Genomic DNA, 21,830 nt, shown 5'->3' on the forward strand with positions numbered 1-21,830 from the left:
TAGTATAAGACAACACTATGTTGGTCAGACCAAGCTACGTAGATCTCTCCGCCCAGAAAAGAAATTAATAAAAATTCTTTGGGTCAATCATTATGGCCCCTATTGCCATCGAGACGCCAGCGGCAAGCCAGCTGCATGATAGTAAAGTTCTAGTGAAACCGTGGACTCGGCCAACTAAGACTTCAGAGAATCTTGAATACGCAGAATTGCCCAAGATTGATCTGTCGCGGTTTGACGAGCCCGGCGGCAAGCAAGAACTTGCTGAGCAGCTTTACGACGCTGTCACTAAAGTTGGTTTCTGGTCCGTAGTCAATACAGGCATTGATGATGAACGTGTTCTCCGCCAGTTCAGCATCGGGAATACATTTTTCAAAGAGCCCCTGGAGGAGAAGAGACGGTTTCCCTGTAACTTTGCTGAAGGCGAATATTTCGGATACAGAGAGAATTCCCGCTGGATAGGCGACACGGGAGTCAAGGAGAACGTGGAGATGCTGAATATACCCAAAGTCATTCCAGCTTTTGACAACGTCGGGAAGCATAGGATTGTCGAGCAGAACTGGGATGAGATTGCGTCCTTTCATAGAGATCTGTTCGACAAGGTGATCCGGAAACTTTTTGTACTCATTTCCATCATTCTTGAACTTCCAGAAAGTTACCTCGCAGATGCGCACGCTTATGACGAGGAGTCGGACGACCACCTCCGGTACATGATCTACAACGTAAGAAGTAAAGAGGAATGGGACAAAGCCCAAGCCTACTCTAAGGGTGGGCACACCGACTTTGGCAGCTTGACTCTGCTATTCTCACAACATGTTGCCGGATTGCAGATACGCACGCCAGAGGGAAAGTGGAAATATGTGAGCCCCGTAGAGGGTGGTAGTAAGTCGACTCCTCCGCTACACATAGTCCTATCCTAACATGGAGGTATTAAGTCACTTGCAACGCGGCGGACACTTTGACGTTTCTAACAAACGGTAACTATCAACTCCCCAAACCAGTTGCCCGTGCACTAAGCTTACCGGAATATAAGGGTTCATCAAGTCAACTATTCACCGTGTAGTCACGCCACCGAAAGATCAAATCAACATTCCACGACTTGGTTTGCTCTATTTTAGTAGGCCTGGTGCCAACACGTCTATGAAGACTGTCCCATCTCCGCTGCTAGACCGTCTTGGACTCATTTCAGCGGAGGATAAAAACCCGGACAAGCCAGTAGTCTCCGGGACTGAGTACGTGAGAGCACGAGTTAAGGATGTGCATTATAAAACTGTTCTCGACAAGCGCGAGGGGACTTCTTTCGAATTCAAGGGATTAAGTGTACAGAATTACTATAAGTAGTCCGATAATGATCTATCCTAGTAGCTTTAGACGCTAAAGAGCACCCACCTGTGTGCAATTCTATACTCTCCGAATCTACTCCTATACTAAACAGGGGTAGGACTTGTTAAGGGCCTTAACTCTTTATCTTCTTCGCTAATAGTAGCCTGATACAAATATAATACAATATAGCACAACACAACAGAGGCGACTGTTATCAATCACCAAGGTAACAATGGCATCGAAAATGAAAGCATTAGTCGTCGTTGAGGGCAAGACGGCAAAGGTCCAGGATATATGTGTGCCAAAACCTGGCGTAGGAGAAATCCTGGTCAAACTCCACTGCATCGCTCAAAATTTAACGGATTAGAAGAGCTTGGTGGCTTCGATAGCATATTGACTGGCTTCCAAGAGTAGCAAAAGGGTAAGTTCAGGGCTGAGAAGCTACCTAGTTTATAAGATATCATAGGCTGCAGAGATCAGAGAAACCATATATACACGATCCCAGATATCAGCCATGCTTCAATGGCATTAGCTCATGTTGATAGCAGATTTAATAATTTTATACTAAAAGGTCTATCATTGGACATTTTATAGCAACTGTATTACTTGCCCTGTTAGTAGTCAGCTTGCGTATAGCGTATGCAACATACTAGAGGGCAGTTGCAGAACACCATTATCAATCTTTGTCAAAACACCACACCACACACAACCGCCATATTTTCAACACAGCCCCACCCGAATTCAAGGCAGATATCTATATATGTAGAGAGCCTAGTTAGGAATAGCATCCTAAAAAATAGAATACATCCTCAGCGTATAGCAACTTCAGAACTATCTTTTATTTTGGCCATGCTGTACGGTGTTAGGCTCAACAGCTCGTTATAGTCTATCGGCATCTACTTAGCGGATCTGAGTGTCAACTCATGCCGCCTTCTTATCTGCCTGTTTCTCCGACGGGAAGGGATTATACGAGCCTCGGTCGACCTGCAATCCTCGTAACTTCTCGATCACCTCGTCTAGGGGCACAGGCTTACCCCGGTCCTGGGTAGATGTATCATCTCGGTATCGCACATTCACTTGTCGACCTTTCATCTCCTCGTCCCCGACAACTAGATTTTGGAGATCGCGTCAGTATTCACGTAGACTCAAAGCAGATAGTTCTAATAACTCCAATGGGACGAAATTCTTACCGAATATAAAGTTGTACTGTGCTAACTGTGCACTTCGAACCTTCTTGGGAAGCGTGTTTCCGCTAGTGTCGATATCAACGAATATCTTCTCTTTCTTGAGAATGTCCCTAACTTCTTGTGCATATGACATGAAGCCCATTCCGACTGGGATAACCATCACTTGACGCGGGCTCAGCCAGAAGGGCCACTTTCCTGCAAAGTGCTCGATGAGAATACCTAAATAATTAAACGTAAGCAGTCTGGTCGCCTTTATGTTCCCCGACATTCGACATTCTTACCCATGAATCTCTCTATAGATCCCGCCATAGCACGATGAATGATAACTGGGCGTGCGCAGCCGGGACTCAAGGGCTTGATTGCCCTCTCCCGTTTCGCTCCACTCTCACCTGTGCCTGGGTTCGCCAGGGCCGCGTTACCCGGTTGGACTTCGCTTGCTTTAGCTCCCGCCACCTCTGCAGCAGGCTCATCCTGCTTGGGTTTTGCAGCGTGCGTCTCAGCTGTGACATATTCGAGACCAAAGTCTATCAAGTGTTAGCAACGAATATGTAGTATCGTTGGAAGGGATATTACTCTCGGGGCCCATAAAGTCAAGTTGAATTGTAGCACATTGCCACTCCTAAATATACAGTCAGCTCGACTTCTTGGACTAGCAACACACAAGGTTTGAAATAAAAGTCAAGCGCGGTGCTTTCACTGCGATCAAGCTATAGGATATAATAAGTAGGTATACTAACTCGGTTCAGACAGTCTAAGATCTTGATATCGATCTAAAGTATAGTTAGCAAATCTGTAGATGATCAGAGCGAGACCCCTTAAAAGATTACCTTAGGTCCATAGAAGGCGCCATCCCCCTCGTTGAGAGTCCAAGACGCGCCACTGGGCCCAGCCGCAAACCCGTTAAGAGCCTCTTTTAGCATACTCTCGGCCTTATCCCAAGTTTCAATCTGGCCCATGAACTTTTCGGGGCGGGTAGATAGTTGAAGCTTGAAGGTAAATCCTAGGAGGCCATACATCTCGGAGAGGAAATCAAACAAATCAGAAATCTCACTTGTGACCTGGTCGAGTCGGCAGAAGATATGGGAATCGTCTTGCTGGAAACGACGGACGCGAGTAAGGCCTGACAAGGCACCGCTCGCCTCGTTGCGATGGAGGACACCAAAGTCGGCGAGACGCAATGGTAGCTGACTATATACCTTGGGACTGTGAGCAAACATGAGGAAATGGGCTGGGCAATTCATGGGCTTCAGGCCCCATTTCTCCTTATCCAGATCTATGACAAACATGTCCTCCTGGTAATACTCCCAGTGTCCACTAATCTTCCAAAGCTCCGAATTGAAAATGTTGGGAGTAATGACTAACGTAGGCAGTTAATTAACCATGATCGGGGGAGGTGTCGGTAATAGACAAACCTTCATGATAATCACGTTTGTGGTACTGATCTCGGATGTATGCGAGTAGCGTGTTGTAGATCCTTGTACCGTGAGGCAAGAAGAATGCCGAGCCAGGAGAGAGTTCGTGAAACATGAAGAGCTCCTGCTCTTTGCCAAGCTTTCGGTGATCTCGCTTAGCTGCCTCCTCCAGGAATTTCTTATGCTCTGCCATCTTCTTCTTATCCGGGAAGGATACGCCATAAATACGTTGGAGGGAATCGTTCTCCTGAGATCCTAGAAAGTATGATGCCGAGTTCTTCATGATGGAGAATGCTTCGATTCGACCAGTGTCAGGCACATGCGGCCCACGGCAAAGGTCGATCAGGGGGCCATTACGATATACGGTAGTGGAAGTACCATCGGGAATCTTTGTGGAGATGATGTGCTGCTTGTATTTGTTATAGCTGAACATTTGGAGTAGCTCATCCTTGGTCATCTCAAGACGTTCGAATCGTTGGCGCTCTTTGACAATATCTCCAACGATACGCTCCAGAGGCGTCCAGTCACTTGTCTGGACAGCACCTCCGCCGGGTAAAGCCATCTCATAGTAGAAACCATCATCGATCGGGGGCCCGATACATAAGGAACAGCCGAACCTCCTCTCGCAGGCCTCGCCAAGGATATGGGCTGAGCTGTGCCAGAACACTTCCCTTCCCTTAGGGTCGTCAAAGGTTAACAATTCGAGTTTGCAACTTTGTTCCAGAGGCCGCTCCAAATCCCATAATTTGTCTCCGTCTATTCTAGCGACGACAGAGCGCTTGTACAAACTATTCGACACACCCTTCGCAATCTCGCCAGGTGTGGTCTCCCAGCTCGTCCCAATCTTGACAGAACCGTCAGGTAGGGTAATTGTAATTTGCTCTCGCGGTCTCTTAGCAATCTCCTCGTCGTACTTCTTCTTTAAACGATCAAATAAGTCGAGACGTGTCTTGAGGAAATCAGGCGGTGGTGTCATCTCGAGGGGGCCAGCACTAGCATCTTCGCCGGCTGCTTTACTCTTCTTATCCTTCTTCGAAGGCTTTGGCCCACCAACTACGACCTTCTTGACATCCCCAGACCCGGCGTCAGCCATTTTGTCGTATTATTTAAAGGGGAGTCGAGTGTTTGTCGGGCAGGGTAAAGTCGGTGTTGCGGGTTTACGACTTGGGAATGAAAATAATTGAAGGAAAGTTGGGCTGAGTCACAAGTTCACAACCAATAGCAGAAGCAATGCCGTATTCGCTGTCAACAACATTAAATTAACAGCGTTAAATGGTACAAATGGTATAATACATAAGCGCAGGTGCTAAGGTTCCCAGGGTAAAATATTATTTAGCCCACCAATGCCCCTCTACCCCTCTACCCCGCCAGCCCCGCATAGCTACCTAGGTACAGTACCTTCGATGTTGATAACGATTACCTCCTTATCAATATTTTCATCAATGTCACTTACAATATGCACCCATATTCTCATATTTTAAATTTTACATGCCTTTTTACGATATACTTGATATAAATGAAAATGAAGACTTAGTAGCAGCATATAACTCATAAAAATTATGAATAAATGCATCAATTGTTACTACTACTACTACTACTACTACTACTGCTGCTGCTATCCGTTGCCCTTCATGAACATAATTAGGTATGTTAATCATTCAAAACACTAATACCCCCCCTCCCCCTTTCTCGTCCCCTTTTCTCGTCCCCCTTACTCATCCGTATTATTCGCGCCATTGCTTTTCCTGCACGACAATGCCTCGGCCTTGGATTTACTATTCGGATCAAAATACGGCACCTCTCCTATCCCGACCGCTCGGTTTCCGAACCTCTCTCCAAGACCATCGTAGTCAAAAGTAGCAGTATGGAAAGCGCTTCGATTATCCCAGATTGCTATCTTAGGTTAGTATATATGATATATGTTGATACTTAAGCTATGAGGAACTTACCTAGGTCGTTCTTGTTCCTCCATTTAAATCGAACTTGCAATTCATGATTTTCGAGAATTGTTCGACTAAACTTTTCGAGTAGCTCCGAGGATTCTTGGTCTGACAATTCGTTGATATACCTTGGAAACGGCCCGATTGCAAAGATACTTTTCCACCCAGTAACTGGGTTAGTCCTAACTACTGGATGGACCGCTTTCAGTTCTCTTCCGACATTGGCATCGTTTCCTCTTGGCCCCTCGTGTAATTTGACTTTGTCGGGATTAGCTGCGGCGGCAGCCAAGAACCCTTCCCCAATAAACGTAGCTGTCAAACCCTCGAGGAATTTCTGATACGGCTTCGAAAATAGGTCATATATATCATATCCGGATGCCCAAAGTGTGTCACCCCCCGTAGTCGGAAGCTCAGTCAGGCGAAGAGAGGTATAGTCAGCAGGGACAGGTTCAAATTGAATGTCCGAATGCCACTGTGCGGAACCATATCTCTTACTCTTCGATTTACGCGTGTCTCTGGAGAGATTTTTCCGCTGTAGCGAGCTGATAGTGCTAATTTGATCATCGCCCACTCCAAACTCGGACGTGCCGTTCAAGATTGGGTGTATATGCAATGTTGAATCACTCGGTTTCCCAGTGAGTTGGCCTAGCCGGTGAACTAGTTGCTTCTGTAGATCGTTTGTAAGGTTATCCTGAGAACGAAAGAACACCACACCCCGTTGGGAAACTACACAAATTTTAAGTCACAACTTTCCTTGTAAAAAGGGTAGCTTATATCAAATGCAACTTACTGGTAATGGCAAGGTCACGAATAAGGTCGTCGGCATTGTTAGCGTTGAGCAAGTCGTCAACAATGTTCAGACTCGGATATTCCCGGCCGATAGTGGGAGTTGTCTCTTCGTAGGAGAACTTCTCTAGAGCTCCGACGAGGGTTAAGGGAAACGGGTACGAACGCTCCTTATCTTCATGGAGCTGTACGGACTGGGGAGCTCTAGTGGTAAGCGCTGCCGGCGCCATGTGTGCTGTGCTTATACGACAGGTCTAGTTTGGTAAAATGAAGTGGTTTGTAGACAATTACAACAATTTCGTGAGTTCGTTCAAACACACGGGTACATACACACATATATATATAGTCTTAAGCTTACAATCGCAAGGTCTTGAAATTCTATACCCCGCAGCATATAAAAGGCCTTGACGAGCAAATCCATTTGTAATCACGCCATTATTGTGATAATCACGTATAAATAATAGGTATATATTTATATTAACTGCATTATTTTATTAATAAAAACGAGTTATAAAAAGTAGTTTACTTTTAAATTTACCCGAATTTATAAAAATGTTATTTTATTATTAAATTAATTATATAGGTAAATATGTAATATTTTATTAAAATTTATTTAAAATTTTACTTTTAAATCATTTAACATTTTATTTTATACGTTTCTTACCATTTTATTTACAATCACGTTTTAACTACACTTAAAATGTTATTCCATTTTACTACACTTCTTACTCTTATCACACAAGCAGTATCATTTAACGCCACAGGACCGTTTGCACTTCACATTACAAGCAAGTCAAACTCCTCAGTTGATGGTATGCTGTCGTTCTTCCTCTTTTCTTTAGATCCTTTTATCCTGTCAAGTTCATTGCTAACTTATTCCACAGGATATGCTGCAGCTTGCCATGCTGGCGCAGCCCTAGAAGGCCTTTGTTATTCAGGTGGTGGTGGTGGTGGGAGCGTGACTGAATTCTATTTCAATTACACTTCTTATAACTCGGACACGGGGCTCCCCTCGCAACCTGGCTGGATCACGTACTTGTTGAAGGCAGGCAGTAATAACGGTACTATTACTGTGCCCTCCTCGTTACGTCTCGAACCGAGCTTTGGAAGCAACGTCTACACAGCTCTTATCTATCCTGGCGTTGAGGATGGCACCTCTGTTTACTTTCACCCGAATAACGGCACATTGTACATGAACGGGGGCTACGACGACTCGAGCTTCAACGCCACATATCCTATCCCACCTCCATCCCTAGGCAATCTCACTAACTTCCACTTATGCTACCAATTCACCGGCGGTTACTACTACCAGTCAATTGCCTGGGTTTCTACACAGCCGCCACATAATCCGTCATGTCAGCCTGTGAACCTGAGCATAGAAGACCTTTCGTAGGAGGTCAGAGAGCCGGAGAAAGGATCGAAATCTGAGAGGCGGGGGCTGCGGGGAAAGCTGTGCTGTTCACTTTCCTTGTTCGAAGCTCTCTAAGAATTTATGTAGTAATATGACGTCTCATACCCGAAGAGTCAATACCTAAGATCTGGATCCAGTCCTTTGCTTACCTAATCATTACTTATGGAACCTTACCTAAGCTAGGGACCTGAAGCCACATTGTGGCTGGAAATACTAAATATCTAGGTACATCACAAATTAATGACTGTATAGGTTGTACTAACTGTATGTATATGCACTGTACTGTCCAAGGATGTTGATATGCTAATTACCACTTATTTACAGAGCTATGACGTTAATTACAAGCATGGCCATTCAGGGACGCACAGAGCGCGTCGCGTTTATTAGCTACTAGTTATGCGGTGTAGAACTTGACTTTTATATATCATTTCATACTTCATACTTCATATCTCGTACCTCAATACTTAATACCAAAATACGTTCAGTTCTATTAAGATTTTTGTATTATTATTCCCGATACGATGCCTCCTAAACGCCCTGCAGCTAGCGCTGGCACTTCTAGGAAGAAAGCTAAGACATTGAGTGATGAGCCGCCGAAAAGCAAACGATGGTCTGCCGTGTCCGGCTCGGCTAATGCCGATGCTGACTACAAAACGATCTGGGAGAAACCCGACAAATGGTATTCGTTTGTAACCATCTGCCCGCCAATACCGGATGATGACGATGACGAGGACGAGGACGAGGACGAGGACAAGGAACAAGAGGAGGAGGTCGATGAGGATGACCCCGAGGATGAAAGCAGGGATGGACCCAGATGCACCCGAAAAGGTTGTATATGCTCCAAACCAGCTGGGGAGAATCCAGACCACCCGTGGGTTGTGAGTCGGGCTGGCTACCGGAAATATTCCACCCAGAATATCCATTTCTCATTGCGTAACCCTGATTACTTCGATATGTACACCTATAACGACCACGTTGGCTACGGATGCGTTCAGATTGTGCAGAACTTGGTGTTGGATTATGTCGAGGCGGTAGAGCGCGGCTGGAGAGAACAATGGGCCGTTTGCGAAGGTCTCGGACTTTGGCTACTGAGCTCAGCTAGCGGTAGGATGATGATGTAAAAACCCGCCAACTTGTATCGCCGTTTCGTTGATTCTCTGCTAACATTATTTTTTCACCTGGTCAGGATTGACGATGGCGAATGTGTCGATCAAACTATGCGTCTCATTGGCCGTATGTTCCTAGATATGCTGGCGCAACTCGATGGCCTGAATCTGGTTGGTGACGCTACCGACGTCAAGAGCTTGGGTACCGTCATGGCTATATATTTGAAAATTGCTTCAGAAGTACGCTCAATTGGTGGTATCCTCGAGGAAGACGACGATGACAGGGGAGGTCGCAAACCCAAATTTCAGGCCAACCACTTCGATGATGCCATTCTTTCATACGCCAATCAGCGCGGTGTTACATTACAGGGTCCTGAAGATATCGACGAGATCACTGCAAATCTCGAGGGGGAAGTAGAGTTACCTAAGAAGAACGCAAAGGATCCATGGGGCTTTAAAACGGCATTAAAGATATACGAGAAGAATTACGGTAAAGGAAAACCCCACGCTATCGGTGGCGATGATTTAGACATCACAACTGTATGTTACCCCTCGGAGTCTTTATTCTTCCCCATACCCTTCTGGCTTGTGTCAGGAACTAGACCTTTTCAATTCGAGTGAAACTTTTCGACCTCATGCCTAAAGTAACTGCTAACTCTCATTGAAGTGGACGAGCTCCCAGCGGAAGCAGGCAAATTTTGACCATAAGGACCCATTAGGTAAGCGAGAGATAGACGCGATCAAAAAGGGGATGGTGATGCAACTTGGGTGATCTCGTCATATCCCTGATCGGAGTTGATATTGTGAAATGAAGGAATTTGTGAAATATATGGATTGGTCATACATTACGAATGTTGCTATAAACCAGCTTGGACTGCCTTGTCTCTTATAGGGGCAATGTAGTATTTGTTCTATGTCATGTCATGGTTCAGTTGATCATATCATGTCGGGCGTGCATGCATGGTATAGTCCTTGTAAGAGGGCAGCAAAAGATATCCCTGATGCAGGACTATATCTGATGTTGTGATGTTCTGCTTTTCTGTTGACAGCCTGATGAGCATTATGTTATTCTTGAATATTTGGTTTCTTGTCTAATCGCCTTAGTCCATTGTATTGAAATAACTAGGCTCGAGGTTGAACTCGTGCTTATTGCCTCGGGAGAACTTATCAGCCTCTGTGTATCGGCAGTTTTCATTAAACGTGACCAGGACTTTATTCTTTGTTTCGGCAATATGGAGTAAGAACTCCTTTGCTATAACGCTCATTAGGATAGCAGATCCTCGGTTAAAGATCGTACTTTGCATGATTATGATCTCTATGAACATGGTTACCTGTGTCAGCTTGATCCTACGATGGGTACAGTACCGGCGAGCGAGGATGACCTGGGACTTCTACGCCACCGGAGTTTGTTGGCATAGAAACCTTATCCTTGCGTTCACCATTTTTTCTGCTGGTATGTACACGGTATTCATATGGTAACGAATGATTACTGATCAGTGCTAGCATATTCCGCATTCATGGACTTCGTCTTGGCTGCTCTTCCATGGCCCATTACAGTAAAATTGCAGATACGGATCAGCAAGAAAGTCGGTGTTTCTACTGCTATGAGCATTGGTCTTTGGCAAGTTGGGTGCATTTGGTGAAAACAGCGCTCTTACTCGTCCATTCTCTTACATAGCAGCACAGCGCAGGTATAAAATCAATCGTCAAATGTACCAAATTTAGCGTGCTCCGGAGTGACGACTTTGGTGGTAAGTAGGATACGAAGCAACCATGTCTCATTATCCGCATCAAAACGCTCTAAAATGGTAAAGTCTCCTGGCGGTGTTATGTGCGAGGACAGAGCCGCTTTTGGTGGGAAATGATTATGATGACCGGATTTTCAAGATAGAGGAGGTCCATGTCCAATTCAGTAGTAGGGGAGTTGGCAACAGCATTGACCTTGAGCTAGAAAAGATTCCACAGTCGTATTCGCCGTGGGTATAAGATGGACTTCATACGTAGAACCTCTAGTAAATATGCTCTCTGGTATTGGATTTAATATGTACTTACCTTTCGAAGGAGAACACAGAGAGGTAGCTTTTGAGAGTTTCGTTTTACATGTAAACTTGCCCAGGTAAGTATAGGAAGCAACACTTTAACTATGGCAACTTGACTTCCCGAATGTACACTGTAGGCGTGATATTATCAGCCAATAGGTAATTATTTGTGAATGGTACGTGAGAAATCCATTGCTCCACGTATGAATGCTTGATTGATTGACATAAAGTTCCCCGTGATACAACTGACTGTTGGAGTTGTACCTGAATGGACCGGGTCGACATACTCTAACTAAGTGGTGATGGTGGTATAATCTAATAATAACAGGGGTAACGCCGCCCAATGCAGATGAATAGTATCTTAGCTCATTATCGCTTGCTGTTCACCACTATACCATAAACGATTCTCCGCAGCCGCATTCCTCCTCTATGCATAGGTTAGCATCTAATCGCATCTACCAAGTAACAAGTATAAGTATTATGTGAGAAATACTGACTTATGTTTGGATTCCGGAATATGAACCGTTGGCTCAGCTTATCCTCAATCCAGTCCATTTCACTTCCTATGATGCTGAATAGAGCCTTGCTATCGATCAATACCTTTACTCCATCTTGTTCGACTTCCTCGTCAAAGACTCCGGGCTTGTCCACGTAGTCCAAATGATAGGACAGGCCGCTGCATCCCCTGTTGCGCACCCCCACCTTGATTAACTTTGGCTCTGGTTGGTCTAGCAAGCCGCGAAGATGTTCTACCGCTGAAGGAGTGAGTTGTAACGCGGCTTTGCGTGGTCTTAGCTTGCGCTTCGGAGGGGCTGGTTTCGGCTTATGTGCCTCCTGTTCTGTGAAGGCAACCTTAGGATGTGTAGCTGCTTCTGGCTGAGGTGGTGGTCGTGTATCGTGAACGTTTGGTATGGGGCTGGCGATGGAGGTTTCTGGTATAGGTTCGTTGCGCGGTTGCGACGATCTACTCGGGTTTGTATTTAGGGGATAGGGCTGGTATGATGGTGTTTCTTGGAGCTTTTCCGAAGGCGCATACCATGGCTGATAGTTAGAGAACTGTCGCAAGAGGCTCTCGCAAGGGAGCAATTTCGGGGCCGATGTGGCAATGCGACAACCGGACAAGGCTGTCCAAGTTCGTGACAACGCGATGCGAGGAGAATTCATCATGCTACAGCAGACGATGGTAACGTCATGTATAACGAAAGTAAAGGAAAGATTGCGCCCATAAATTCCTAATGAGACAAAAGTAGTGAATTAGATTGTAGGTTTGATAAGTGGTTAACTATTGCAACCAATGGCAAATTCAACAGCGTGGCTTGTAATGCTATGTAAATTGTAAATTGCAAATTGTAAATTGTAAACTGCTTTGAAAGCAGCTTTTGAGCCAGACGTCTGATGACATCGGTCGATAAGGTTTGCGACCCGGCTCTGACCGGACCAATCAAGGGTCTTCTATTGGTCAACCCCACTAAGTTTACCGGTTAGATGGATGGAAGTACGTACTAGCGGAATAAGGCTTTTCCCGGCAGCAAGAATTGTGGATAACTTACTGGGCTTAGTTAATACATATTGCAAGGGGTTAACAGCTTCGTACAGTGCGGGACACGGATTGGGATTTTACAACTTAACACAGTACAACACAATATCCAGACGAATGGTGTCGCATGCCTCGATCCCCATTTCTTAATGATTGCGACGAGGCATCTCGAGTTGGCGATTTAGGCATTTAGCATAGTTGCGATTGGCACAAATAACCCCCTTTTAAAAGAATTACTCATATAGCAAGCGACTCGACTCACGGCATATCACCTACTCTGCTACTGCGATGATACCACCCATATCTATGGTATAATATAAACTGCGTTCATGTGTCGCTCGTTCATACATCGTCATCGGTCATGGAAGTCTCGCCCTTAACCCAACAGGCCCGACCTGAAATCTTCCAACCGAAAGTAGATCAGTTGTACGAGGCGTTATTCAAGGTTCGGGAACTTCGGATTTCTTTTTGATCTTTGGATTGGGCAAAAAGCTGACAATGGGAGTTCAAGGTATGTTGGCCTGTTCTAGAAACCACCCTACCCATCTAGTCTTCGCTTAGTCGTTGACTCTTCTATCGCTTGAGTAGGATGATGTCGATGCGGACGGAGAGAAAGCCGAGGGCTTCTGGCGAGAATTCTTCCTCCTGAAACCCGACCGACCCTTCTTGCAACAAACTCTAGCCGCCCTAGGACCCGACGACCTAATAAACCTCCAGTCGCAAACCCGACAGCTCTTCTTCCGGGCTGTAGAATGCTTGAAGAAAGGAAATGGTGCGGCTGATCTACATGCTCTTGAGGTATATAACCAAATCGAACCCTGAAATCCGGTTTAATGAACATATCTCCTAACTAATTACGTACACAGACCTTAACAACCTTCTTCTCCGCCATTCTTCCTAAGAAATATACAAACCCGAGTTCGGATATCATAGCCGTGCTAGCGGGCCTAGATCAGGTTGACGCCGTCTTCACCGATTTCGTAGGGGCTCTGGATGGGGTAATTCGCAATGGCAAATCAAGTAGGCTAATATCCTGCTTCGTGAGCTGGGTGAGGAAGATACTGATAATGGCGGGACTATAGTGGAAGTTCGGCAAAAAGCCGTGGATGTTGTCTTATCCATCACCTCGGGTGCATACCAGACAAGTATTCTGACTTATTTCATACAGCGGGATCTCTTCCCCGCCATAATGAAGGTTAGTCTCTTTCCCACTATGAGTCGGGACCCGAGACTGACGTCGCCAAGCTCATTCAAGACTCGGAATCTTCCGAAAAGGTTCTGGAACCATTTACTTTATTGGGCCTATTGGCAAATTACAACAAATTTGAATTTCAGAACCCCTACCAGCTACGACTCAACGATTTTGTTAATGAGGCTGCTATACGGAAAATCGTTCGATGTGTCGGGCACACTTGTCGAAATTTAAGAAGCCAATACGTCGATATTTTACAGGATCTACCTGAAGGGTGGTCTATCAGTAATACCTTAACCATGATCGGACTTGGTGCTATTACCCCTGGTGCGAAGGCACACCAGAAACCCACATACGACCCAGAGGTAGCCAAGCAGATGTTCGCAAAATTGTAAGATGGCATCCTATTTACTCTAAGGCCTCGTCTAACCTACCTAGGCCCGGCGAAGATGCTGCTGTGCTACTAGGTGCATACGACTTCAGCCACGCAAATAAGCTATTCTGCTTCACCCTCGTCACATTGCCTGCTGAAAAGGGCGAAGAGCAACCCATTTCTGGTTTCCTATCACTAACCTCATACCTCCTTCAGCATGCCTTCCTCTCTACTAGAGCCACAAACTATGCTCATCTCAGCCTAATGGTTTTTCGGCTTCTTATTGAGGACCAGCTGCTGTGTAAGCGAATATGTAGCGATGAGAGTAAAGTCGCTGTCAGACTCTGCCGTCAACGGCAACCATTCCTGCCAGCTGTCCGGGGAGAACGTATCTTGGCAACAAGCATCCTGGACACCATGATAGATGGCATCAACCATAATCTGCGCCGCAGACTCGATGTCAGCCTCTATACTTTGTGTGTTGGTATCATGCTGCGTATCATCTCGTACCTCTCGCGGTCACGGACAAGATTGCAATATCATTGGTCTGAGCTGTTTCGTTCTCTGCTGTCTCTTATCCGTTTTCTCACTACCTATGCTTCTGATCTCAAGGGGCTTTCCCATTACGAATCCCTCTTAGATCTGGCCGTGAACCTATTGGCTCTTTCTCTCTCCGCAGGGGAAGCCTTTCTTCCTACGCCTGCTGCCTATGACGACCTATTCTATAAAGTTGTTGAGAGTGGCGAGATCCTAGTAAAATTCCGCGACACCTACCGCCTATCAAGCCGACCATCAAATTCAATAGGCACGCTTATTAGCGTGAGTACGCACTACAAGACCATGTTGGACTCGGATAGTTCCAAGAAAAACCTCACTAGTACTGAGGTGGTGGAAGTGATCAAGCAGGGTTACGAGACGTTGAGTATCCAGGCAAGGGAAGGGCTTGATGGCTGGGAGAGGTATCGTGAAGCCGATGAACGGACACTTCTTAAGAAGATGGCACGAGCAACGGTAGCAGATGTTCAGGTCATCGTCCAAGCCTAAGTGATATGGACAGGACGATCAGGCTAGGGATGTCAATCAGAATGTGCTTGTGCAAAATCAGAAGCGAGGAACGATAAATCCTGGTGCTCAGTGTGAGATACTAGATGAGTCATAAAGTGCCGTGGTATTTGCTAGAAAAAGATATAAGAAACCGTGATAGAAATTTGGCGAATGGGTTCGGTACTGTGGAAGGACCCTGATATGTATTGTGGGCGACCCATGACTAATAACATGATGCCAAGAATATTGATCAAGTCGTAGGACTTTGCAAGAGATCCAACCTTGGACGAACGATGAAACCGTGGGGGTGATAGAATAAGGTAGTATCGTCAAGGTTCCATCACAGTCTGCATGGCGTAACGATGAACTGCTAATAATGTGAGAAGATATGTACATATCTGGAATTTGACATGATGATGAGCCAAAGTTCTGCTACTAGTCGTATAAAGGCCGAGCATTTTAGCTTCTATTGATTTTCTAACCTCTTTTGTTGTCTGGATTGTTGTTATGGGTCAACTTTGCAACCGCATGTGCTAGTTTTTTGCCAGTAGTCCTATGCTATCCTATGGTAGACATCTATTAGATATTTTAGCTAAGTGGGCTGTTTTCGTGCTGATGCTCGAGGTAGGATCGCATATTGTAGGCCTTCTCCTGGCACGTTGTTCTTATTCGCGGACCCAAGCTTCCAGTTTCGTGGATCGCCATACGTTATTACTACGCTTATTAGTCATATGAGGATGAAGTTCTACAAGCATTAATACCTACGATACCTGTTTAAATCAATAAGCGATGTTTACCCACGTTCCGCCCTTTGCGACTACTGGCAAGGACTACGCCTGGATACTATGGACATTTGGATACCAAACTGCGCCAATTTCGGTGTCTCGTGGTGTCCTTTCATCGGCGTAAGACTATGGATCCCCATCGTTATCTGCGAGAATGCTACGCTATGTAAATCGGGGAAATATAGACAGCCGCACGCAATATGTTTCCAAAAACTATTCGTGCTTGCTAGCACCGTCTGAAGCACCAAAAAATTTCCCCTTCCCATCTGCCCATCCTCCCATCCTCCCATCCTAATCGGCCACTCTTCTATGTCTCATAACCCCCAGCACATAACCTATTAGATGCGAGATACGAGTGCCTCCTCGTAACTTGGAGAAACCCCCCTGTAGCCTCTACGCTCGACTGTGACTAGGTGAAGCGATGGTAATCTAGTGGTTATGAGAACGATGTGATATCATCTATAAGGAGCAGTTATTTGTTCGGGTGTATAAAGCTGAAGGATAGTCTATTATAATATATCTTACAGGCTCGCAAACAACTCCTTGGATACATCTAAACTATAATATATAACTAATATAAATATATCCTCAGGTATGTGCAAACGTTTACTATTTATACTTGAGGCCTGTCCTAAAATCCTTCGCTAGACATCATCATGTGCGACTGGGAACGGACGCTCTGCTCCAACTGCAACCGTGTAATCCAGGACAAATGCATCGCCCCCTGCCTGGATGACTACCACGCAGTATACACCGACGGGGCGAATGTTCAAATTGTTTATAGAAAATGCGGGCCTTGTAGCAGACCTACACCTCCGCCTTGATATCATATTGACGGACTCGCACGATAAGGTTAGATGATCCCTTTGGAGTACGAGAGCGGACGAAGCAGCGTGACTACCGGCAGCATCTAACATCCCGACTGTAATCCCGAATACAGCCAGTTCTTGAGCGAAGATTGTGCTTCGTCGTGGTTGGGGTAGATGTGTAGGCGGTAATTAGTGGTCGGCTAGCATATTAGGTGCTAACTTCTGTGTGGTTGCTTCTAACTGGTGTGCTGTTTATAATGGCCAACATGGCTATCGGGTTGGTGTACTTATAAAGGGGCCCAGAGCCTTAGATACTTATCCCGTATGAAGCGGTCAGAGCCTTGAGGTCAGTCTCGGCTACTTCTATTAGGGATTACTTTGATCCCACCCAACAACCGGCTTTGATATGTTAGGTTACCTATGTTATTTGTTCCTTTCTGATATGTGATCTACTGTTTCTTGCCCTTGATTTCCGAAAACACCGCCTGCACTATAACATGATATATATGTTACCCCTTAATGACCAGTAAATATACCTCTAGTTAACGTTGCGGGACGCGAATACTACCTCTCAAGTTGCGTAACGCACCCACCACGTAAGCTGGTTAGGCATATCTGTCAGCCTGATCACCAAGCTTTGAAAATTGGCAATGTTAAAATTACTCTGGAGATTTATTATATACATACGAGGGGTACAGGTATGGGTGTTTAATGGAGAAGACGATCAGACTACGATATTTACTCTAAAGGTGATCAGTGATTAACTTTTCCATATCATCAAGGAATTGTCTAGATATTCTCTTTTGAAACGTTTTGGAGAGGAATAGTATTTCCACACGTTTGACGTCGTCTCGTATTAAGATATCAAGCGAGGTAGCATTATGGATTATCTAGACGATTTCCAAACTGCTGCTACTTGTAGTACAGGATCGATCACTAACAATACCAGCTCGTGCCTCACGCATAAAATTTCCTAGGCCAGATATTCATTGCAGTTTTCAAGCCCTCTACCACGGGGAGACCCGCGTGGACAGTTCGCTCATCTCCTGTGCCATTCTGAAGCAAATTAACCCAGAACAGCGCATTTCCAGCTACAGGTTTGAAGGCTAAGCCACCATCTTCATGGTCCCTCCAAAGCTGCTGGCTATCCTTATCTGCTTTTGATACCGCAGTTGTATTCACAAAGGGGAACCACGTCTCACCACCTGTGCACTGATCCTCTAGAATAGCAAAGAAGCTGGCAATGCGATTCCAGCTCTTTCCCCGCCCTAGCATACCCCGCCGTGTTGGCTGCGGCCGATCGTACCAGTCGTGGTGTCTGTTGAAGCGCTGGCCTGCAGTGTAGCGTACGAGTTGTGGCGGACCAATGTCATCTCGAGAAGGGTCTAACATCGCACCGAGGAAACCTTCGGCACGAGCTAGCACACATTGTACTGCAGGGTTATCGCGTGGCAGACCAGCAGATGATGAGGTCCGATCTTGTGTGCCTTGATTATGACCGCTTTTATAGACCCGAGAGGGAGCGAACGCGGAGTGCCCGGCTTCGAGCAGAGCCTTTATCTCGGTCGGCGCAAGGAAAGAATCAATGTAAATAATAAGGGGGTCGAGAGAGATGATCTCGGTCGTGTAATGGTGGGGAAGACAGCTGAAGGATGATGCAACTGGTTCAATGTCTTGACCAAACATATTAGAAACCAACGAGGAGAGTGAAGCTAGATACGGATATATCGAAATGATAGATGGGGATGTGATTTGATAGATGACCGGTGTTAATAGGGCAACTATGGCGACAACCAATGTCGTGATACCCGAAGGTCGAGATATTGGGACCATGATGGTTCACAATTAACGTAATAATATATCTTCAAGGTAGTCGGCGCTACAATAGTTTAGTTAGCTTATATTAATGTAGTTGTCGAACATAATTATAAGTCAAACGCAAGCCAGAAGAAGCTGACGACTCTCCGAGGCACCCTAAGTAGGTTTCTACAACATATGATCCCCTCGACGTACTCGGAGTGCCTTGTTCCGATAGAATTCTCTACATACCTAGCTATTGAAGCTAGTCATTGCCGGTGGCATGAGTGGTGACACCGCATGCAGGCTGAAAACCCTAGATTCTCCGAAATGGAGGAGCGCGACCCATTGGAGAAATAGACACAAAATTAGTTACCCAATGTGACGTATCAACCCATGCCCATGCCCGGATGGAACGTTTATAAATGTCAACCTACCTATGGGAATTAATCATTGACACTAATTATCAAGGGTTTGCCAACCACGAGAACCAAATTCATACTATATACCACTAGAAGTATATGTGACTAAATACCTATAAAAGATAGTTACCTATAAAAGATAGTTAAATAGGTAGTAATGACAATACTATCCCGTACTCGACGCAGTAAAGGTTTTCTAGAAAATGACTTATACAAAACTTTCCATCTTATTATTGGAGGTTACCTATAGAAAGAGAAATTTTATACAGTATTTAATGTTATTACGAATTTATAGATTACTATCTACCTGCACAGTACATGTTGCTCGCCTTAACATGACAAAGTATAGCATTATTCTACAATGTTAGTTAACTCCAACAGGTTATTATAGGTCTTTACGAATACTACTATTAGATAAAGAACAACATCTTGGTTGAAGCTTCACCCGGGGCGTAATCTAGATATAGAGGGCAATATGATCGTCGTTATCAAACAATGCGAATGAGGAAAAGGGAGCCGAGCAAAAGATTAATCCTATCTCTCTCGATCGGGGAATTGAACCCCGGCCACCTGCGTATTTCATCACAACAGACTAACAGAATGACAAGCAGGTATCCTAACCACTAGACGAATCGAGATTGTTAACATCACAAATGTTGTAGACGCTAGTTGGCTTAAGTGGAGATGGTATACCGTTTTTATCATTCAATTATATAAAAGTTTAGAATTAAAAGCTCGACGGACCGTGGGGCATTGTTCTAGATTACTAGCTTCAATTAATATCTGAGAAGCTCATCGTGACTGTCTTATATCTTAATCTGTACGGTGCGTATCGGAAGCCTTTCTAAGTAGAGTACATTTAAACTATCACTTCTACCTTCTTACGAGTTGCTGCGTGCAATAAATATGAACTCATAAATATTACGCCGCCATCATCAAGCAGTATTTGATCTATGCATCTACACATCAGTATCAAAGAAAAGGGGCACAACTTTCGATGCGCCAAGGACTGTGCTCAAAATAAGAGTTGTCATACCAAGCACAGCTCCACATTAGATTGAATATTACATGGAGGCATCCTGGGCGTCCTGGGCAATCCTATTAAGATCTAGGCTAGGCGCATGCGGGTTGCTAATTTCGTTCGTAAATAGTCCATACTATCACCAATAGCAACAAACCTCTCAGAATGTCGGGATATGACGTAGATCCTCAGATACTTCTACTACGTCGGCAGTATATGCAACTGTTTGAGCCCGAATTTCTCGCTTGGCCGCCAGCTAAGTTCCTCAAGAATGAAGATGTACAAAAATGGCTATATAAGCACCTATTCGAAGACAGCAGCAATTCAAGGCTGCCGCCTGAGAGCTACCAAGTGCGTGTTTTGAAGCAACTTGTTACGAAGGTTGAGAACGTGATAGCGAGTTCAGAGCAAGATGTAAGTTTCTCGTTCTAGTTACTTAGTTTTCCCGAAATTCATTAGACACAGGCTTAACTTTACTAGGAGGTCTCTAAAGAGCTTACGACGTGTCTTGAGTCCTTCGTGGCTAGAGGAATCCCACTAGAATCCCAGGCAGCTCAGGAAGAGGCATATGTGACATTCACCTGCCTACCAGAGAAGTATAACCCAGACGATAACCAATCAGAACCTGCAATTACACTACTCGAGCGGCGACACTTGGTATTGGGTTCGAAAATAACGGGTTTCCGGACCTGGGAAGGGTCTCTTCATCTAGGCTCGTACTTCCTAACCGATCCTGGGTCGCTCATTGTCCGTGGAAAGAATATCTTGGAGCTGGGCGCTGGTGCCGGGTTTCTCAGTATTCTCTTAGCCAAGCATTTACATGCAAACCACGTAACCGCCACAGACGGCGATGAAGGAGTCGTTGAAGCCATGAAGGAAAATTTTGCGTTGAATGGTCTTGATGACCAAGAGAAAGTCCGAACGGGAACTTTGACATGGGGCCGCAACCCTTGGGAAACGTGGATCAAAACCGATTGTGACGCCAACCCATATGACATCGTGATCGGTGCCGATATTGTAAGCTCGCATTTAATTTTAACCCAATACTGATATGGAATACTAATTTATTGTATAGACATATGACAAGATAGCGATACCAGCGCTAGTATCGACATTGCATCAACTCATTGATAGGAGCCCGAAGCTTATAGTCGTTATAGCTGGTGTCGTCCGGAATGCTGAAACCTTTCAAAGATTTAGCGACGAGTGTGGTATGTGTTTGTATATTTTTCTGTGTAAACATAGATTGGTGACACTGACGGAGCACTCTACCACCCACAGTTCAGCACCACTTCGCCGTGGAAGAGATCAAGTTCGAACCTAAGCCGATGCGTCAACAAAAATCACTCTTCTATGCGGCTGCCATGCCTATCAAAATTCTATCCATTACTGGGCCTGGTTGAGGTGCTAGAATTTATATAAGCCTGGGGTTGCTGGAGTTAGCTTTGGCCTAGACAAGGGGTTTGAACCGGTAGATACCTATTCTTTAGGGCAGTGTATATAGGGCAAAGTAAGAGGGGCCATGTCCTATGACCTGAGACTTAAGATGGCAATCCAATGGTATAGACCATGTTTAGGTAGCTTTACGCCACGATGCAAAGTAAAATGAATAAAGAATAAACAAGTCCAGATACTAGCTCTTCGTGGCT

General features: G+C 45.2%; 10 protein-coding genes and 1 non-coding gene across 11 annotated transcripts; 6 read left to right on the forward strand and 5 right to left on the reverse strand.

The window, feature by feature from the left end:
* The first annotated feature begins 6 nt into the window (after nucleotides 1-6).
* Nucleotides 7-1,409, forward strand: F4813DRAFT_371675 (Clavaminate synthase-like protein). Its single transcript, XM_049244637.1, has 3 exons — nucleotides 7-879; nucleotides 933-974; nucleotides 1,031-1,409. Exons 1-3 carry the CDS (start codon nucleotides 93-95, stop codon nucleotides 1,336-1,338), a joined length of 1,137 nt encoding a protein of 378 aa, XP_049096122.1. The 5' UTR covers nucleotides 7-92; the 3' UTR covers nucleotides 1,339-1,409.
* A 339-nt stretch (nucleotides 1,410-1,748) lies between these two features.
* F4813DRAFT_371678 (threonyl-tRNA synthetase) lies at nucleotides 1,749-5,208 on the reverse strand. Its single transcript, XM_049244638.1, has 7 exons — nucleotides 3,920-5,208; nucleotides 3,335-3,864; nucleotides 3,245-3,277; nucleotides 3,081-3,126; nucleotides 2,789-3,031; nucleotides 2,511-2,726; nucleotides 1,749-2,429 (listed from the first exon to the last, which is right to left on the reverse strand). Exons 1-7 carry the CDS (start codon nucleotides 5,010-5,012, stop codon nucleotides 2,242-2,244), a joined length of 2,349 nt encoding a protein of 782 aa, XP_049096123.1. The 5' UTR covers nucleotides 5,013-5,208; the 3' UTR covers nucleotides 1,749-2,241.
* A 291-nt stretch (nucleotides 5,209-5,499) lies between these two features.
* Nucleotides 5,500-7,013, reverse strand: F4813DRAFT_371679 (taurine catabolism dioxygenase; the record flags this gene model as incomplete). Its single annotated transcript, XM_049244639.1, has 3 exons — nucleotides 6,650-7,013; nucleotides 5,869-6,585; nucleotides 5,500-5,812 (listed from the first exon to the last, which is right to left on the reverse strand). Coding segments are annotated over exons 1-3 (1,121 nt in total), but the record flags the coding sequence as incomplete, so codon positions are not given.
* Nucleotides 7,014-7,345: 332 nt separating this feature from the next.
* Nucleotides 7,346-8,038, forward strand: F4813DRAFT_392908 (uncharacterized protein; the record flags this gene model as incomplete). The annotated part of the gene is made up of 2 exons (XM_049247340.1): nucleotides 7,346-7,457; nucleotides 7,530-8,038. 2 exons carry the CDS (start codon nucleotides 7,346-7,348, stop codon nucleotides 8,036-8,038), a joined length of 621 nt encoding a protein of 206 aa, XP_049096125.1.
* Nucleotides 8,039-8,278: 240 nt separating this feature from the next.
* On the forward strand, nucleotides 8,279-10,078 carry F4813DRAFT_215619 (uncharacterized protein). Its single transcript, XM_049239722.1, has 4 exons — nucleotides 8,279-8,320; nucleotides 8,381-9,173; nucleotides 9,243-9,702; nucleotides 9,830-10,078. The coding sequence occupies exons 2-4, from the start codon at nucleotides 8,578-8,580 to the stop codon at nucleotides 9,932-9,934; spliced, it is 1,161 nt and encodes a 386-aa protein (XP_049096126.1). The 5' UTR covers nucleotides 8,279-8,320; nucleotides 8,381-8,577; the 3' UTR covers nucleotides 9,935-10,078.
* A 387-nt stretch (nucleotides 10,079-10,465) lies between these two features.
* Nucleotides 10,466-11,173, forward strand: F4813DRAFT_371683 (uncharacterized protein). Its single transcript, XM_049244640.1, has 2 exons — nucleotides 10,466-10,615; nucleotides 10,666-11,173. The coding sequence occupies exons 1-2, from the start codon at nucleotides 10,471-10,473 to the stop codon at nucleotides 10,803-10,805; spliced, it is 285 nt and encodes a 94-aa protein (XP_049096127.1). The 5' UTR covers nucleotides 10,466-10,470; the 3' UTR covers nucleotides 10,806-11,173.
* Nucleotides 11,174-11,279: 106 nt separating this feature from the next.
* F4813DRAFT_371685 (uncharacterized protein) lies at nucleotides 11,280-12,599 on the reverse strand. The gene is made up of 2 exons (XM_049244641.1): nucleotides 11,699-12,599; nucleotides 11,280-11,628 (listed from the first exon to the last, which is right to left on the reverse strand). Exons 1-2 carry the CDS (start codon nucleotides 12,366-12,368, stop codon nucleotides 11,591-11,593), a joined length of 708 nt encoding a protein of 235 aa, XP_049096128.1. The 5' UTR covers nucleotides 12,369-12,599; the 3' UTR covers nucleotides 11,280-11,590.
* A 207-nt stretch (nucleotides 12,600-12,806) lies between these two features.
* Nucleotides 12,807-15,799, forward strand: F4813DRAFT_371691 (DUF1741-domain-containing protein). The gene is made up of 6 exons (XM_049244642.1): nucleotides 12,807-13,183; nucleotides 13,327-13,536; nucleotides 13,605-13,758; nucleotides 13,821-13,933; nucleotides 13,984-14,321; nucleotides 14,369-15,799. The coding sequence occupies exons 1-6, from the start codon at nucleotides 13,100-13,102 to the stop codon at nucleotides 15,345-15,347; spliced, it is 1,878 nt and encodes a 625-aa protein (XP_049096129.1). The 5' UTR covers nucleotides 12,807-13,099; the 3' UTR covers nucleotides 15,348-15,799.
* Nucleotides 15,800-17,770: 1,971 nt separating this feature from the next.
* On the reverse strand, nucleotides 17,771-19,039 carry F4813DRAFT_371699 (uncharacterized protein). Its single transcript, XM_049244643.1, has one exon. The coding sequence runs from the start codon at nucleotides 18,772-18,774 to the stop codon at nucleotides 17,899-17,901; it is 876 nt and encodes a 291-aa protein (XP_049096130.1). The 5' UTR covers nucleotides 18,775-19,039; the 3' UTR covers nucleotides 17,771-17,898.
* A 661-nt stretch (nucleotides 19,040-19,700) lies between these two features.
* On the reverse strand, nucleotides 19,701-19,798 carry F4813DRAFT_t127. Its single transcript has one exon. It is a non-coding gene; the product is annotated as a tRNA-Asp (tRNA).
* A 440-nt stretch (nucleotides 19,799-20,238) lies between these two features.
* On the forward strand, nucleotides 20,239-21,810 carry F4813DRAFT_371702 (putative methyltransferase-domain-containing protein). The gene is made up of 4 exons (XM_049244644.1): nucleotides 20,239-20,595; nucleotides 20,662-21,198; nucleotides 21,257-21,392; nucleotides 21,463-21,810. Exons 1-4 carry the CDS (start codon nucleotides 20,347-20,349, stop codon nucleotides 21,582-21,584), a joined length of 1,044 nt encoding a protein of 347 aa, XP_049096131.1. The 5' UTR covers nucleotides 20,239-20,346; the 3' UTR covers nucleotides 21,585-21,810.
* The last annotated feature ends 20 nt before the right edge of the window (nucleotides 21,811-21,830 follow it).

This window comes from Daldinia decipiens (genome assembly GCF_022478715.1).
Source record: "Daldinia decipiens strain CBS 113046 unplaced genomic scaffold F4813scaffold_39, whole genome shotgun sequence".
Lineage (NCBI taxonomy): Eukaryota > Fungi > Ascomycota > Sordariomycetes > Xylariales > Hypoxylaceae > Daldinia > Daldinia decipiens.

Bases quoted from the DNA above. Each gene is read 5' to 3' on its own strand.
- F4813DRAFT_371683 (XM_049244640.1), top strand. From the start codon at position 10,471: ATGATCTCTATGAACATGGTTACCTGTGTCAGCTTGATCCTACGATGG. The intron at 10,616-10,665 runs GTATGTACACGG...GATCAGTGCTAG, and splicing joins GTTCACCATTTTTTCTGCTG to CATATTCCGCATTCATGGAC.
- F4813DRAFT_371685 (XM_049244641.1), bottom strand. From the start codon at position 12,368: ATGATGAATTCTCCTCGCATCGCGTTGTCACGAACTTGGACAGCCTTG. The intron at 11,629-11,698 runs GTCAGTATTTCT...ACCTATGCATAG, and splicing joins ATTCCGGAATCCAAACATAA to AGGAGGAATGCGGCTGCGGA.
- F4813DRAFT_371678 (XM_049244638.1), bottom strand. From the start codon at position 5,012: ATGGCTGACGCCGGGTCTGGGGATGTCAAGAAGGTCGTAGTTGGTGGG. The intron at 3,865-3,919 runs GTTTGTCTATTA...TGCCTACGTTAG, and splicing joins CAAACGTGATTATCATGAAG to TCATTACTCCCAACATTTTC. The intron at 2,430-2,510 runs GTAAGAATTTCG...TCCAAAATCTAG, and splicing joins ACAGTACAACTTTATATTCG to TTGTCGGGGACGAGGAGATG.
- F4813DRAFT_371691 (XM_049244642.1), top strand. From the start codon at position 13,100: ATGGAAGTCTCGCCCTTAACCCAACAGGCCCGACCTGAAATCTTCCAA. The intron at 13,537-13,604 runs GTATATAACCAA...TTACGTACACAG, and splicing joins CTGATCTACATGCTCTTGAG to ACCTTAACAACCTTCTTCTC. The intron at 13,934-13,983 runs GTTAGTCTCTTT...GACGTCGCCAAG, and splicing joins TCTTCCCCGCCATAATGAAG to CTCATTCAAGACTCGGAATC.
- F4813DRAFT_371699 (XM_049244643.1), bottom strand. From the start codon at position 18,774: ATGGTCCCAATATCTCGACCTTCGGGTATCACGACATTGGTTGTCGCC.
- F4813DRAFT_215619 (XM_049239722.1), top strand. From the start codon at position 8,578: ATGCCTCCTAAACGCCCTGCAGCTAGCGCTGGCACTTCTAGGAAGAAA. The intron at 9,174-9,242 runs GTAAAAACCCGC...TCACCTGGTCAG, and splicing joins GCTAGCGGTAGGATGATGAT to GATTGACGATGGCGAATGTG. The intron at 9,703-9,829 runs GTATGTTACCCC...CTCTCATTGAAG, and splicing joins ATGATTTAGACATCACAACT to TGGACGAGCTCCCAGCGGAA.
- F4813DRAFT_371675 (XM_049244637.1), top strand. From the start codon at position 93: ATGGCCCCTATTGCCATCGAGACGCCAGCGGCAAGCCAGCTGCATGAT. The intron at 880-932 runs GTAAGTCGACTC...GGAGGTATTAAG, and splicing joins GAGCCCCGTAGAGGGTGGTA to TCACTTGCAACGCGGCGGAC. The intron at 975-1,030 runs GTAACTATCAAC...CCGGAATATAAG, and splicing joins TTTGACGTTTCTAACAAACG to GGTTCATCAAGTCAACTATT.
- F4813DRAFT_371702 (XM_049244644.1), top strand. From the start codon at position 20,347: ATGTCGGGATATGACGTAGATCCTCAGATACTTCTACTACGTCGGCAG. The intron at 20,596-20,661 runs GTAAGTTTCTCG...TAACTTTACTAG, and splicing joins TAGCGAGTTCAGAGCAAGAT to GAGGTCTCTAAAGAGCTTAC. The intron at 21,199-21,256 runs GTAAGCTCGCAT...TTTATTGTATAG, and splicing joins TCGTGATCGGTGCCGATATT to ACATATGACAAGATAGCGAT.